Raw genomic sequence first — 15931 nt, forward strand, 5'->3', positions numbered from 1 at the left:
AAGGAAAGAGTTTGGTGTCAGGGAGAAAGTCTGACCTCGTAGAACCTCTTTCCTCTTAGTCTAAGCTTCTGTGGGAGTTGACCCACAGTCCTACTGTTACCGATTTTGTCGAGGTTCTTGGCTATGCTGCAGAAATGAATTTCAAGAGCACATCGGGTGAGTTAGGCCAGTAATTTATTAGGGAGGGATGAGAAATGGGAGAAAATAACAGATCAGGGGTCCCAGGTAGAGAGGAAGGGGCTAAAAAGTGATAAAGTGAGCTTATTTACAGACTACAATTCCCTATTATAGGTTATAAATGCCCAAGTTTTACTTGTGTGGCCACATGACAGAGGAAAAACGGCAAGAGCAATGCGCAGAGGGCAGGACGAGTCCACAGGTGAAAGAGCACCTGAGAGAGAGCTCAGGCCTTGTGCCTACTTTTTGCACTGTTAATTATCCCACCCCTTTGCTAATGGCAGCGGAGGAGTTCCAGCTATTTACCATTTTGATTATCTCTCCCATCAATCTCCCATGAAGGGCCAATGATAAAGTCCTTGGGAAATATCCGGGGTTTCTCCTGGCTTCCGAGGAAGTCTTTTTCTGAGTGGCAGAATATTGGGGAGGGTCTTCCAGCAGCCACCTTGGGGATATTGCTGTCCACGTGGATTTCTTGCCAGGTTCCAGATCTGTCTATTGACTCCTTTTCCTAGCTTGCTTCACTGTGGGAGTGCATATATGTGTTGAGAATCTCCTGCTATTGGAAGCCCCAATTTTCTGTTTTGGGTAATACTAAGAAATTTACAGAATCCACAGTTGGTACTGCAGGCTCCTTCCTCCCAAGGCATCTTAAAAGCCAATTCCTGAGATACTGGGGTTTCAAAGAGAAAAAGAGTTTTATTGGTTGCACAAGCAATGGAGCACAGTGACCTCATGGCCCCAAACTGCCTTCCTGATCTGCAGAAAGTCTAATATTTTATAACACTGGGTGCCAATGACTATTTGGGTGAAACTGAAAACAGGTTCCTTCATTAATAAACATTAAGGGGTTGAACAGGACTGACGGGTGGGGTAGCAAACCAGGGTCAGTCACAAGGATTATTTGGGATAGGGGTACACAGAACAAAGGTTAGTTACAGGGTCCTTCATATGAATATTAAACAGGGATGGGTGAAGTTGTTACCATCCCAATAGTAAGCATTTACAAGGGTGAGTTCAATTCAGAAGTACCATCAAATAGTAAGCATACACACAGGGTGCGGTTAAGTCTAGAGTAACCACAATCAGGATGACACCACTCTAGCCAGCGTCAGTAATTTCAGGTACTAACCTTCTGCCAATTTATAATATACAGGCATCTATATAATTTAATAATCATAATTATATATTTGTTAATTCTTAACCCTTCTGTACACAATTGTAGTCAAATGAAAAACTGGGCTAGTCTGTGTCCACAGTTCCTGGGAGGAAAGTGCTGAATCTTTGGAATTTCCCGTGGTAGGAGTGTCTGGTGAGCGCAGGACCACACCTGATCATATGCTAATGAGATGCCAGGGTGAGGCCAGCCACACCTGTAGTCATAGGGTGCGGCTGGCCCCACCAGAAAGACCAACCAAGTGATTAGGGCTTTGGGGTTTGAGCCTTGTCCTATCAGCCCAACTCTAACTTCTGGGAGGGGATGGGGCTGGAGATTGAGTTCAACCACTTGGGCATTGATTCCAACAATCACACCTATTTAATGAGACCCCAGATAAACTTGGGACACTTAGAGCTGGGAGGAGCTTCCACCACTGGTAATGACATTGCTGGGCTGGCAGAGTGAGCTTGCTTTTGAGACTCCAAGACCTCGTCCTATGAGTCCTTTTTCCCCCCTTATTTGTATCCTTTCACTATGTAAGAAAACTATGATTGCAAGTATAGCACTTTCAGTGGGTTCTGTGAGTTAGCCTAGCAAACTATCAACCTCCATATATTTAGCCAGTTGATCAGATGTGCTGGTGGCCTGGGTCCCCTAACTTGCAATTAGAACCTGCAGGGTGATCACATGGGTGGTTCTTAACCAACCCGTGGAGTCTGGCCTAACTGGAGGTTTGGAGTCAAGAAAAGGGAAGGGGAGGGGAGGGGAGGAAATTCAGTTACTGCAGGGTTTGCAGTTGGTGTCAGAAGTTGAAGTTTTTGCAACCCATATAATAGTGTAAGTTTTGTCTGGAGGTGTAGAAGTAAGAATTTGCCTATCTCCTATAGTATACAGGTCCCAGCTGACAGATTCCATTCCTACAGTAGTAAAGGAAGTCCACGGAGTCTGGTGGTAATGATGTGTGCATGTTGTTTTTCTTTAGTACTGGACACTTCTTAAAACCTTGGGAGACCATCAGATAGAGTATGCTAGTGGTCTTTGGTACAGGCAGACCTTGGAAGTGTTCCTAGCACAATCGTGAGCTGCCTGTGGCAATGTGATTATCAGTGTGGGTCAGAATCTTCCATTCAACTTAATCCACATCTCTAGAGAGAATGAATACCCAGGAAGGCAAGCTTTTGCCCTAATCAATTGGGCACCCAAGCCCTATGGACTGAACAAGGTTCCCCATATCTCCCTCTCCTTTAAGGGTATCACGATCCACCAAATGTGACCCACCCAGCTGAGTCAAGTCCGTCCTGGGTTTGAAACTTGTGGTCAATTTGTGTTGGGAGGAGGAAGATTTGGCCTGAGACCAGCAGGCACTTTGGATTTCTCAATTTGAAACAAAAATGCTAGAGTGCTGTTTTTTGTTTTTGTTGTTGTTTTAATGTGAAAGAAAGTCATTCTCAAATCCAGCTGGCATTCCTTCAAGGCCACTTGTGCCGTCTGTGCCTTGGGGATAACACAGAGTCATATAGCATGCTTAAAATACAAAAAGCTTAGATGAAGGCTGTAATTCTTTGGAGAGAGAATCCTGTGTTGTCCAAGAACTGAATCTCTGCCTCCTCCTTCTGCCTCCTACCAGGCCATTCACTCTGCAGTCAGTCGCATATTTGGTGGAGAGATTTATGGAGCTAATCATACAGCTGCAAAATTTCCTCCCTCTCCCCACTCCCCACCCCCCAGCCCCAAGAACAGAGTTCTGCTGTCAGGGCTGTTATACAGCAGACACAAACAACAGCTCCTCACAACTTATTTATTGCTACAACAGCCCAAACAGTATCCTGGCTGAATGTGAACATTTTGTAAAATAAAGCATTCTAGAGATGTAAGGAACTCATATTTACTAGAAAACCTTGACTGAGCTTATGTCTCTAATATTGTCATGGACCATTTGTGAGAGCAGCTACACTATACAACTGCTCGGTGCTGTAACAGCTTCATTAATATGACTACAGTTGTCTACCTTGTGGATGAGAACAGAGATTCCTTAACTGAATCTGACTCCTTTGTTTACTTTTTAAAATTATGCTGATTTACAGTGACTCAGATTCTCCGTCTTGTGCAGTGATCTTGGATTGTGGCAGATACTCTCTTATCACACTGTTTGTTCCATTTTTTTCTCCTAATGAATTTTTTTCTCCTAATGAACTAACTCCACGACTCACCATCTATTTCTGTTTCCCAAACCAGACCCAAAATTAGCTCTCCTGAGTGTGTGCCCATGTAATCGTTTGCCTCCCTTTCAGTAGTCTACATTCACTGGGCTGTTTGGGGAGGAGGTGTTGTGCAGGAAAAGGGACAGAAGAGAAAACCAGTATTTATTTAATATTCACAGGTATTAACCACTAGGCTTATTACTTATCAGATTTGATCTTCATAATCAACTTGAGAAAAGTATAACTCAGAGTTTGTAATTTGGGAAATGGATATGGCTCAAGTGACTGGGCTTGCATCTACCATATGGGAGGACCTGGGCTCGATCCCTGGGGCCTCCTGGTAAAGGTGTGCCCACACAGTGAGCCAGGCCTGTGCGGCGAGCCATGCAGCAAGATGATGATGCAACAACAACAAAAAGAGAGACGAAAGGGAGAGTCAAGGCAGGACACAACAGAAATCGGGAACTGAGGTGGCACAAGTGACAGGAAACCTCTCTCCACATTGGAGGTCCCCATGATTGATTCCTGGTGAATCCTAGAGGAGAAAGATGAGAAGAGAAGACAAAGAGAGAAATAGATAGCCAAACAAAAACAACAGGGTGGTGGGGGAGAGGGAGAAAAAAAAGAGAAACTAGAGCACAGAGTGGATGTAGCTCAGTGGTTGGGCACCGGCCTCAGATGTATGAGGTCCTGGGTCCAATCCCCAGTACCTCCTAAAAAAAAAAAAGAATTTATCATTTACCCAGTCGCATGACTAGTAAATTGCAAAGGTGGAGTTAAAAATCATTTTTACTGAGTTATATAGAAAATGTACAAAGTGTTTATGTACATCTTCAGTTATAACGAAATGAACTACTGGTTTTATTTTTGTTCTTTGGTTTGTTGTTGTTTTTTTTTGGTATTCTGGATATATACCTTTATGGGTTCTAGTGTTAACCAAGGGTAATTTTACACTTTGTATTCTTATTTTATCTTTCCTCTTGAACTCTTTAAACTCTTCATCCATGTGTCATTAGCCTTTGTTGCATCCTGGTGTCACTGTAGCAGAGGAGAGGAGCTGTCTACAGTGAGAGCGACCCTCCTCTTTAACTACCAGAGTATTAAATAAACAAGATTATTTGCACTCTCATTGAAGATAAAATGGCATATACCCCTGCCAGGTCTAAGCCAGATGTTAAGATTAAATTTTTAAACATTAAAAAAAAAAAAAATTGCCCCATCCCTCTCCCCATCATTTTCTTCCCTGGATAATGATGGTTGGTGATAAAAATGATCATCTGGTGAACATTTTTGCAGTTTCAGGGATGGTAGAAGGAAAAGCCAAATGCAATAGTCTTTAGAAATTCTCTGTACGTGAGAAGCACTTGACCCCAGTTTGAGGCATTCATCCATGTGGTATCAGATACAATTTTAGGGCAGTTGACTATCTATTACTTGGAAGGCAGGTTAGCCTAGGACTTAATCAGTACATGGATTTGGAGTCAGCATCCAGCCTCTACTTTTTAGCTCCATAAACTTGGGCCAGTTACTTTACTTCTCTGAGTCTGTGCCTTCAACTGTGAAATGGAAATAATAATAGTAGTACCTGGCTCATGGAGTATATTGTGGATTTTAGATGAAATTATATATAATGAGCTTTGGAAAGACTTAGGTGTTCTTAAGCTATCATGACACTGTCCATGCTGTCAATTTGTGACATAAAGAATGGTCTGGGTACTTGAACTATTCGGTTAGAAAGGGGAAATAAGTCATCCATCGAAAGATAGTGGAGCGGATGTGACTTGAGAGGTTGAGTGCCTGCCTACCACATGGGAGGTCCCGAGTTCAGTTCCCAGTGCCTCCTGAAAAAAACAAAGAGCAAGCAAAACAAATGAAAAAAAAAACCAACTCAGGGAAGCCAATGTGGCTTAGTGGTTGAGCTCCAGTTTCCCACATTTGAGGTCACAGGTTCAATCCCATGCCCCAGTTCCTTAAAAAAAATAATAAAGTGCTTGCCTTAGAAGTTTATGCTGTTTCTTTCACAATGTCTACTACCTGATTATGAAAACCATAGTGCATGATTTGGAGCAAGGCTTAAAGAAATAGGAGCAATCAGGATATAACTTTTTCTTTCTAAACTCTAAACTTCATTTTCAAATATTTTTTAATTTACTCATGACTTTTGTTGCTCTGGTGAACATTCCTCCTTTTCTTTTTTGATGTTTTTGGCTGTCGAAAAGCATGAAATCTTATTCTCAGCAGGTCCAATGCTGATATTAATTTACTCCTTCAAGTAGTGAAGGATGGGCTCACATGGCTTCACCGCCCCCCCCACCGCCGCCATGTCTGCTCTCTTGTGTCCATTCACTGTGTGTTCTGTGTCCACTTGCATTCTCGGCGGCACTGGGAATCTGTGTCTCTTTTTGTTGCATCATCTTGCTGCATCAGCTCTCCGTGTGTGCAGTGCCACTTCTAGGCAGGCTGTGCTTTTTTTCGCATGGGATGGCTCTCCTTGCGGGGCACACTCCTTGCACATGGGGCTCCCCTACACAGGGGGCGCACCTGCGTGGCATGGCACTCCTTGAGCACGGCAGCACTGTGCCTGGCCCGGCTCATCACATGGGCCAGGAGGCCCTGGGTTTGAACCTTGGACCTCCTATATGGTAGGCGGGCGCTCTATCAGTGGAGCCACCATCCGCTTCCCTCATATGGCTTTAAAGGTGTGTGTGGTCTAACATGGCAGCAGCTTTTGTTATTTTCAATATTGTAGAGTTTTGTTTTGTTTTGAATAACTTGGGCATATCTCCAATAATAGTTCTCAACTTAGGCATTTATACATTATTATTATTGGTTTTATAGTCTAAAAGAGCCACATTTGGATCTAAAAAGAAAATAGACTTCAGGCAAGTCATCATTTTAATTAAAATGGAAATGTCAGCCTCCTCTTATACATGAGGTTGTTAATACTGTCACATAATGCATCTTTATAATCCTAAAAGGTATTAGATGAGCATGTAAAGTTTTTGCTTGAAAAAAATTTGGTGAGTATTTTATAGCAATTTTTCTCAACTGAGTGATGTATCAGAATCACTTTATATGCTCAACAAAAACACAGATTCTTTGGCCTTACCTGGAGAATCTGATTCTATAGGTCTTGATAAGACCTGAGAATTCACATTTTCAACTAGCTTCCAAAGATGACTCATATGTGCGTACAGTTTCAGAGTCACTGTTTTATGTTTATTTCACTTAAGCAACTGAACAGTGGAAATGGCTTAGGTAATAATGTTGACTGGGTGTACAGATGGAATTTGTAATATTCAACTTGCCAGAAAAGGGTTTCTTCATGAATTGGTGAGTTTCCCGTCCGAAGAAGTTTGAAGAGAAGACAAGTGGGACACCTCACAGAGGTTTGCAGAAGAGAATTCCACGTTTGATGGGAGGCTGATCAGGATGATCCCTGGAACACACCTGAGTGTTCTGCTCAGTTAAACAGTGTGAGTGATAGCTTGCCACTGCACATCTCAGCTCTCCTTTTGTATAATTTGATTAAGCAGGCTTCCCTACTCTTTTAACCATAATGCAGCTCTGCCTACTTTCTGTATCTCTCTCTATCTGTGCCTATCTTTCTCCCCCCTCTGGCTCTTTCTAACTCTGAAACTTCGCCTCTGTCCATCTCTGTCTTGCCCTGATACCTGTTTTCTCTTACATGAAGGAAAAGCCTTAAGCGCCCTCACCCCCTCTCCTCTGCTCCCTGTCTAGATCAGAAAGAAAAAAGTACAGAGAGAAAAGGCAGAGTGTGTTGCATATCTATGCTGCCATTTCAGGGATGCAAGTTTCTTTGTGCGCTTAGATGACCATGGCAGTGAGAAGACCCCTATTTAATCCCAGGTGTAGTGTTTCTCCCCAGCCTCACTCCCACCTTGGAGGAAACAGTCAAGTAATTGTGGTGGACTCCATTCATCTAGGCAAGAACAAACTTGGGCTTGCGCAATCCCAGGGTTATCGGCCATCTGCCAGGACTGGTGCAGGAAGAGAAATTAGAGGAAAGATGGCTTAGCTGGTCTGGCTTCCTATCAGGAGCGGGCTGGAGGCCAGCCCAGGCGTTTAGTCCAATCTGGCCCCACCCTGAAATGTGCTGAGTCCTGCCTCCCTCTTCCTATTAACTCTTACAAGGCCAACAATGGGTTTTAGGACTTTTCTCTGCTGCCTCCTTGCTCCACGATGTCACTTGCTATGACTTGTGAAGTTTTGTTCTTCCTTTTCATTAAGGAGGATGTCCTCCATATCCTTCTTTTGAAAGTTAAGGCACTACCTCCCTGTGGGAGATGAGTTACAGAACAGCTCCTTGAGCTCATGATTACTCTCTTTTTAAGGACTGGGGAAATGAGAGAAGTGCATCAAATCTTAGAATACAGACCTGGTAAAGATTATTTAAGCAGAGGAAAAGTATTTTATTATCCCCTGTGGGTGGGATCAGAGTCCTCCTCGAGAGGAGGTCATCTCTCTCTAAGGTAGGGCTATTCCGAATAGCCAAATGTTCAGTCTGTGCCTGTGCACTTTTAGTATAACAGAGAAATCATTTCCCCCCAGGCTGTGCTTCCTGTGGTTACTGGTAATACCCGTTGATTTGCGAAACATAGTGTACCATCGATGTTAATTGAAAGCCCTTTATAACTGGGTACATTGCATGGTAACACCTGCACTGCTAGATCATTTTGTACGTTGTAGCAGCAGGACGTTGAAACTGCTGGAACCACATCAGTTGTTGGCACCACTTAGGGCAAGATGACGTCTTTCCTCATAGCCTGACTCCAAAAGTACTGCCTTGAATACAAGCATGATAAATGTTTTGAAAGTTGGTGGATTTTTTTCCTCATTCAAGGGAAAAGTTGAAATAGGTGTCCACATATTGTTGAGGATTTTAAGTGACCACAAAAAGCAACTCATCCTTAGCAGAGTAAAAACATTCTTGTGGAGCTGGAGGCGCATGACTATCAGCACCAGACGATGTTGAGTGGACCTAGACCGTTTAATTAATAGTTAAAGCAAAAAGGGAGAAAACATTGTCTTTCACTATTCTGCATTCCTCAGAATTTGCGTGTACATATTGTACTTTATGAATTTGTATTTATGTGGGACCATGGAGTCTTGCAGGTTGGTGTTCAAAGTCCAGAGGTGACACAGCTGTGTGACCTTAAGCAAGTAATTTAACATCTCTGAGATTCACTTTGCTCATAAGGATTTTATTGGGGATCTTGGGTTACCAAAGATAGAAACCAGCTCTCAAAGTGTAAGATGGGGAACAAAAAAATTTGATTGGAAGAATATCAAACAAGAGAATCATAGGGAAGTCCAGAGAACCGTACTTGGTAAAGGACCAGAACCATGGCATGTCTGGGGGTCTAAGCACCAGAGTAAATGCACTTTTCCTCCCTTGTTACTCAGCTTCAGATTCAGCAGTCCACAGCAGGGTCTGGTTGGCCACATGCTTGGTGGTTGAGTGTACAGCTCAGTGAGGCAGAGGCACCTCGATTGGATTCCCATGCACACTGCCCACAGTAGAGGGAAGGTGAGACCCAAAAAGAATATCAAATTGCTTTTAGCAGAGTGGCAGTTGGATGGCCACACCCCAACAGATTCCACCACAGGGCTGTTGGGAAGATTTTTAAATAAATTAGGTAAAGTACCTGGGTCGATGCCTCAAAGAGAGTAGGTTTTTAGTACCTGACAGAATTCATAGAGAGGTTGCCTGCTGCTTTGGAAAGGCTCCCGCCTCTGATATTTTTCATTCTAAACTAAATGGTAAGCTTCGTGAAGGCAGAGAGTGTTATTTTAATCTTCATTTTATTTAAGTCCTCCACACACTAGCTAGTAGGAGATTTCTTAGTCACGTCTGTGACAGAGCATCCTCCCATGATCTTGTGCTCAGGATGCTGAACTCAGGAGGAAGGGTCGTGGGACGTGAGCAATTCATAGTGCACTTGTCCTCTGCTACTCAGGAAAGCACTTGAGGATGCAAGGAATTGCGCCTAAGGAAGCCGTGAGTTGCCCTGACTTTATAAAGTAAGTCAGTGGCAAACGCTATTTGAGAAATGTGTTTGTGTGTTCATGTACAAACCAAATATAGGAAATGGCCTTTTTATTTTTCTAAAATCAAATTCAGTTCAAGTGGCCATTCACCAAGGTGGATGACAAGGGCAATATCAGCTCATTTTGCTGCCCCTTCCTCATGCTCTTCCCTCTTGGGATCATACATCCCCTACCCCCATCCCAGGGCCCAGGCAACCCAGCAAAAGGGACCTTGGCCAGGGTTCCTTACTACTGACACCGACCCTCGGTCAGCTGGCCCTGCTGCTGCCCCTTTCTGCCTCCCCGGGAATCCTGGACATGGGTCCAGGCCGCTACATGCCCATCCTCCAAAGCACACAGCCTTCAGCATCCGAGGTTTTGTGGCCTCCAAGAGCTCCACAGTCAAGAGGTACACAAGGTCCCGCTCTTGGAACCAGCTCTGCAACCCTTGTCTCCAGTCCTCAAGATCTGTCTATGGCATCAGACTCCTTTTCCCATCAGCTTTCTTATCATTGTTGTTTAATTACAGCCTGATGGAGATATAATTCACAGCCTTAAAATTCGCCAATTAAAAGTGTTCAATTCAGTGGTTTTGGTAGAGTCACAGAATTGTACAACCATCACCACCATCAATTTTAGAACATCCCCATCCTAATGGGAATTAGTAGTCACTCCTATTTCTCCCCAACCTTCCCTGCCCAAGGGGCAACCACAATCTATTTTCTGTCTCTGTGGATTTGCCTATTCTGGACATTTTATGTAAATGGAATCATACAACATGTGGTCTGTATTGACTAGCTTCTTTAACTTAGCATCTCGTTTTCCAGGTTCATCTGTGTTGTAGCATGTATCAGCAGTTTGTTCACTTTTACTGCCAAATAATATTCTGTTGTATGAATATACCTAAATTGATAGAGATTTGAGTTACTTCAGTTTTTTTTTTTTTCAACATTTATTTCTACACCTCCTTCCCCCTATTGTTTACTCTCACTGTCTGCTCTCTGTGACTATTCGTTGTGTGCTCTCTGTCTGCTCGTCTTCTTTTTAGGAAACACCAGGAACCAAACCTGGGACTTCCCATGTGGGAGGGAGGCGCCCAATCGCTTGAGCCACATCCCTTCCGTGCTTGTTGTATCTCTCTTTGCATCACTTTGCCACGCGTCAGCTCACTCTCTTGCTCATCTTCTTTAGAAGCACCGGGAACCAAACCCAGGACCTCCCATGTGGTAGGCAAGCGCCCACCTGCTTGAGCCACATCCGCTTCCCCACTTCAGTTCTTGAAGCACTCAGCCTCCTTCTTTTCAGTTCTTTCCCTCTAGTGGCCACCAATCAGGCAATTGGTAATCACAAACTCAAAGTCCTGTGAGCTAGGTGTAAGAAAGTGGCACCTGAGAGAATGTGTGCCGCATCTAGAAAGGACAGCCCCTACTCAGCCCTGGCCTGCCAGTGCCATGTGGCCATCCAGACCGGGTGTGATCAGATCTTCAAGTGGTTCCAGAGACTCTGGATGTGTAAGTGAAAATTTCCTAATTTTTAAATGTTGTTGAACTCAAATAAGCAATCATTATATAGACAGACAAAACACAACCGTGGGTGAGACTGAGTGCTGACTGTGATCCCTGAGCAATCCCTGGCTGCAACCTGTGATCTTTGGGAGTCTGTGAAGGGCGAGCCCCAAAGTGGGCCTATCTGACAACTGCTGTCCTCTCCTTCAGCAACACACAAGGTTGTTCCTCCCACTGCAGGCAAGAAGGGCCCGGGGGCTGATGCTCCACGTGTGAGGAGTTCCTCTCATTCTCTGGCTGCTGCAACAGGAAAAACAAAGCACAAGCGAATTAATGTCTAATTGAGTTAGTGCTCATTCATCCTGAAACATGCTCGTAGCCTCCTTCCGAACTGGTGATGATCCGCTAATTGTGCCTCAGTTATGATTATCATGACCTCAACCATGGATGAGAACTGCTGATTTTGCACAAGATGTGCCCAGGATCCGTGAGGACAGATTTGGTGAAATGGGAAAGGAGAAACCAACTCATGGTCTCCTGTGGAGAGAGAGACCATGGCACTGTCAGTTGGGGATTGGAAAATACTGAGCTTTAGGACAACTGTGAATGCTTATGAAGTAAATAACCACTCTGCTCACCACTGTCCACTTTTCATTTGATTTTTGCCCGTGGCCATGAAGGAAGTGACAATTTTTAAAGGGAAAGGAGTTAATAGATCTCAGCATTGGTGTAATGCTTAATATTTGCAAAGAAGACATTTGTTTTGTTTTGGGTTTTTTTGAGGCAACAGGGGCCGGGGTTTGAATCTGGGACCTCCCATGTGGGAAGCTGACACTCAACCACTTGAGTCACACCTGCAAAGAGGTTTTTTGTTTTTGTTTTTAAGATTTATTTTTTATTTATTTCTCTCCCCTTCCCCGCCCCTAGTTGTCTGCTCTCTGTGTCTATTCGCTGTGTGTTCTGTGTCCACTTGTATTCTTGTCAGCAGCACTGGGAATCTGTCTCTTTTTTGTTGGTCATCTTGCTGAGTCAGCTCTCTGTGTGTGTGGAGCCATTCCTGGGCAAGCTGCACTTTTTTCACTTGGGGCGGCTCTCCTTACAGGGTGCACTTCATGCGCGTGGGGCTCCCCTATGCAGGGGACACCCCCGTGTGGCATGACACTCCCTGCACGCATTAGCACTGTGTGTAGGCCTGCTCCACACGGGTCAGGAGGCCCTGGGTTTGAACCCTGGACCTCCCTTGTGGTAGGCGATACTCTATCAGTTGAGCCAAATCCGCTTCCAGCAAAGAGATTTTTTTTTTAAAAAGATTTATTTATTTATTTATTCCCCACCCCCACCCCAGTTGTCTTTTCTCTATGTCTATTTGCTGCGTCTTCTTCTTTGTCTGCTTCTGTTGTTGTCAGTGGCATGGGAATCTGTGTTTCTTTTTGTTGCGTCATCGTGTTGTGTCAGCTCTCCGTGTGTGCAGTGCCATTCCTGGGCAGGCTGCACTTTCTTTCACGCTGGGCGGCTCTCCTTATGGGGCACACTCCTTGCGCATGGGGCTCCCCTACGCTGGGACACCCCTGCGTGGCAGGGCACTCCTTGCGCTCATCAGCACTGCACGTGGGCCAGCTCCACACGGGTCAAGGAGGCCCGGGGTTTGAACTGCGGACCTCCCATATGATAGACAGACGCCCTAACCACTGGGCCAAGTCCGTTCCCCGCAAAGAGGTTTTAAATGCATATCTAAGTTGAACCTGGGAGGATACCTAACCAAATCTTGTGTTGTTATTGAGACAAAGAGGAGAAATTGTTTAAGATCATCCTGCACGGCAGTCAAATCCCATGACTTTTACACAGATACGGAGCTGCCTTTGTAATACATTCTAATTTTGCTGTATTTAAGAAATAAGAATAGATATCTTTAGACGTAATAACAGTTTGAGTAATAATATTACCCACTCAAAGACAATAAAAGGAAATGGTGGTTTCCCAAAGCATTTTAGTATTTTCCTCATTATTTTTTTGAGTCAACATTAAATTAATTATTAATAATTGGGAGCAGATGCACATGCTAATTACCCAGGCATTATACTTCAAGCTTTATGATCATTAATCAGTCGATCTCAACCAAACAATCTGACTCTCTTCTCCCTCTCTCTACCTTCCCTTCCTTCTTCCTTCTTGTTTTCTCTTCTTTCCTCCTTTTTAATTTTCTTATTTTCCTAGTAAGAGAAAGGATCATTTATAAGGAGCAAGAAATTCTTCAGGAACTCAGTCCTAATTGTGCTTTCATGCTTATACATTTTTGTTCAATTTGTTCAACAATAAATATTCATTGAGCACTTTATTAGTTTCTCACATTGCCACAAATGATCATAAACAGTGGATTAAAAAACCACTAATTTATTATCTTATGGTTTTGGAGGTCAGAAGTTTATATCATTTAAATCAAGATGTTGGCAAGGCTGGTTCCTTCTGGAAGCTTCTGTGGAAAATCCATTTCCTTGCCTTGTTCGGCTGCCACAGGCCACCTGCTTTTCTTGGCTTGTGGCCCCTTTTTCACATCACTCCAACCTCTTGCTTCCATTGTCTCACCTCCTATTTTTGCCTTTGATCTCCTTGTCTCCCTCTTACAAGGACCCTTCTGATTACATTGGATGGATAATCTCCTTATTTTAAGATCATCAGGTTAACATCCTTCATTCTATCTGCAACTTTAGTTCCTCTTCGCCATGTAAGCTAACAGTCACTGATTCAAAGGGATTAAGGCACAGACATCTTTGGATGTGGGAGGTGAAGGTGGTGTTACCTATTGCAAGCACCTACTAGTGCCAGGCATTGTACATATACACATTCTGCTTGGTTATAGTTTGCTGATTAGGTACATCTGACAGCTTGAGAGCTGTGTGTCTACATTTTGCTATTTGTGTGACATAAACAAGCCACTCATGTCAGACACACACTTGTTGATTTATGGAAACTAATTGGAAAGTACCTAGCCTTTAATGCCACCACCAACCTCAAGAGAAGTCCCTCCATTTGGGGCGGTCTCTATGGATCATTATCAGGCTCAGCACAACATAGAGTGGCAGCTCAATAGTGAATGATGCCTTTTACTTTATTGTAATTATCCTTTCACAGCCTGAACTGACCCTCACTTAGTATTAAAGTCGAACTTTGTTGGCCTCATCCATTTTCATAAAGAAATAGGGATATGTGTGAAATTTATCCTCTCAACTGGGACACTTGGGGAATGAAAAGAGGCACTATTAATAATCATGCAGGAAGAACAGGAGTGAAAGGTGACTGAGCTGGTAATACCGGGCCATCGGGTTTCCCTGTATATGGATTATCTATGTATATGTATCACACACACTCCCTATATACAAGTAGGAACAGCCAGAATATATTGAGTACTCCATAGGTTCATGCACTTCAGTAGAAGCTTTGTGTACTTTACCCCTTTTAATTCCTACATCAATCTTATAATGTAGGGATGATGATGGTGGTAGCAGTGATGATCGTCATCATCCCTAGTTGAGGGAAATGAAGCTCAGAAATTTAAATACCTAGCTTGAGCTCCTAAGTTGCTGAATTAGAATTTGAAGCCAACATTAAAATATCAAAACAAATGCTTTTTCCATTATATCAAGTTGCCTCCAGAAAAACTGTAGCTCCTTGGGAACTGTTGAATTGAAGTTGTCCAACTGTTCGGTTAGTTTTAAGAATGAAGTTACTGCTACACAGCTCTTTGTTAAAGGACTGTGAAAAGCCAGTAGCTATAATAAATGCTCTTTCTTTCTCCTTCTTGTAGGTCTGTCAGTTCGTTGTCTCCGTAAACGGGCTCAATGTGCTGCACGTAGACTACCGGACCGTGAGCAATCTGATTCTGACGGGCCCACGGACGATTGTCATGGAAGTCATGGAGGAGTTAGAGTGCTGAGCAAGAGGACCTTCCCGCCGCTTAGTGGCCTGGGGGTCATCAAAGCCAGAACAACGCAAAGCAGTGTAATGACAAGACTTTGGTGCACATGGATGGCTTTGAGCTTATCAACCTTTTCTCTGTACATACACATCTTGATTTGAGTTTCAAACACTGTTTGAACATGGAAAAACCAGATTAACACATCTTTGTAAAAAATTATGTCAGTGTAGAATACATTTGGGAAAAAGAATTTTTCTACCTGGTAGAATTGCCTTACTAGATTTCTGTTTGTAGTTCTCATTCATCGTTTTTATCTCAATTTAGTTTGCAGAAATTTGTTAAAATCTTTCTCTTGCCAAAAAAAGCAACATGCTAAAATCCTCTTCTTGGAAACAGAGTGGTTTTTACAGATTTAAGATATACTCTCACCAAAATTAGCATGAATTGTATAATAGAGAATCTAGATTTCACCTAACTTCAAATTAAAGCAACAACTAAGGGGGAAAAAAACTCAAAACTTTATGATGCTATAGGGTGGGGTTGGATAAGGAGATATTACTTAAAATTGTGTGGCCCCTGGTTTTCTCTTTCTGAGCCTAAACCACTTTGGTCTATAAATCAGCTATAATAGCTTTCTAGAATTAAGCCAGAATGTGTTGAAGGTAAAAATAGAAAAGTGTCTGTACAAACATATGGCTCAAAATCAACCATTCTGGCAACATTTCACTTAGAAAGTATCTCTTTTTCCCTTTTTGGATCAGTTATGGTCTAGAACTTGGACCCATATGTGATAAAACCTGAAACTCTAAATTACCTTCATGGCTGGAAGTTTTTACTAGCTTTCTGGTGTAATATGTTGTAACAACATGACATGCTGCTTACTGGGGGAAAGGGTATTTTTTCCCCCAAATCACCAGCTTGTGTT

General features: G+C 43.2%; 1 protein-coding gene across 1 annotated transcript in view; it reads left to right on the forward strand.

Annotated features, from left to right (window-relative positions):
* Nucleotides 1-15931, forward strand: part of DEPTOR (DEP domain containing MTOR interacting protein) — a 159108-nt gene extending 143177 nt beyond the window's left edge. The window contains exon 9 of the mRNA XM_004480741.4: nt 14896-15931. Coding sequence (XP_004480798.2) covers nt 14896-15024 — 129 coding nt within the window. The 3' untranslated portion in view covers nt 15025-15931. The remainder of the gene's footprint in view (nt 1-14895) is intronic.

The sequence above is a fragment of the Dasypus novemcinctus genome, chromosome 14, assembly GCF_030445035.2.
Source record: "Dasypus novemcinctus isolate mDasNov1 chromosome 14, mDasNov1.1.hap2, whole genome shotgun sequence".
NCBI classification, from domain to species: Eukaryota; Metazoa; Chordata; class Mammalia; order Cingulata; family Dasypodidae; genus Dasypus; species Dasypus novemcinctus.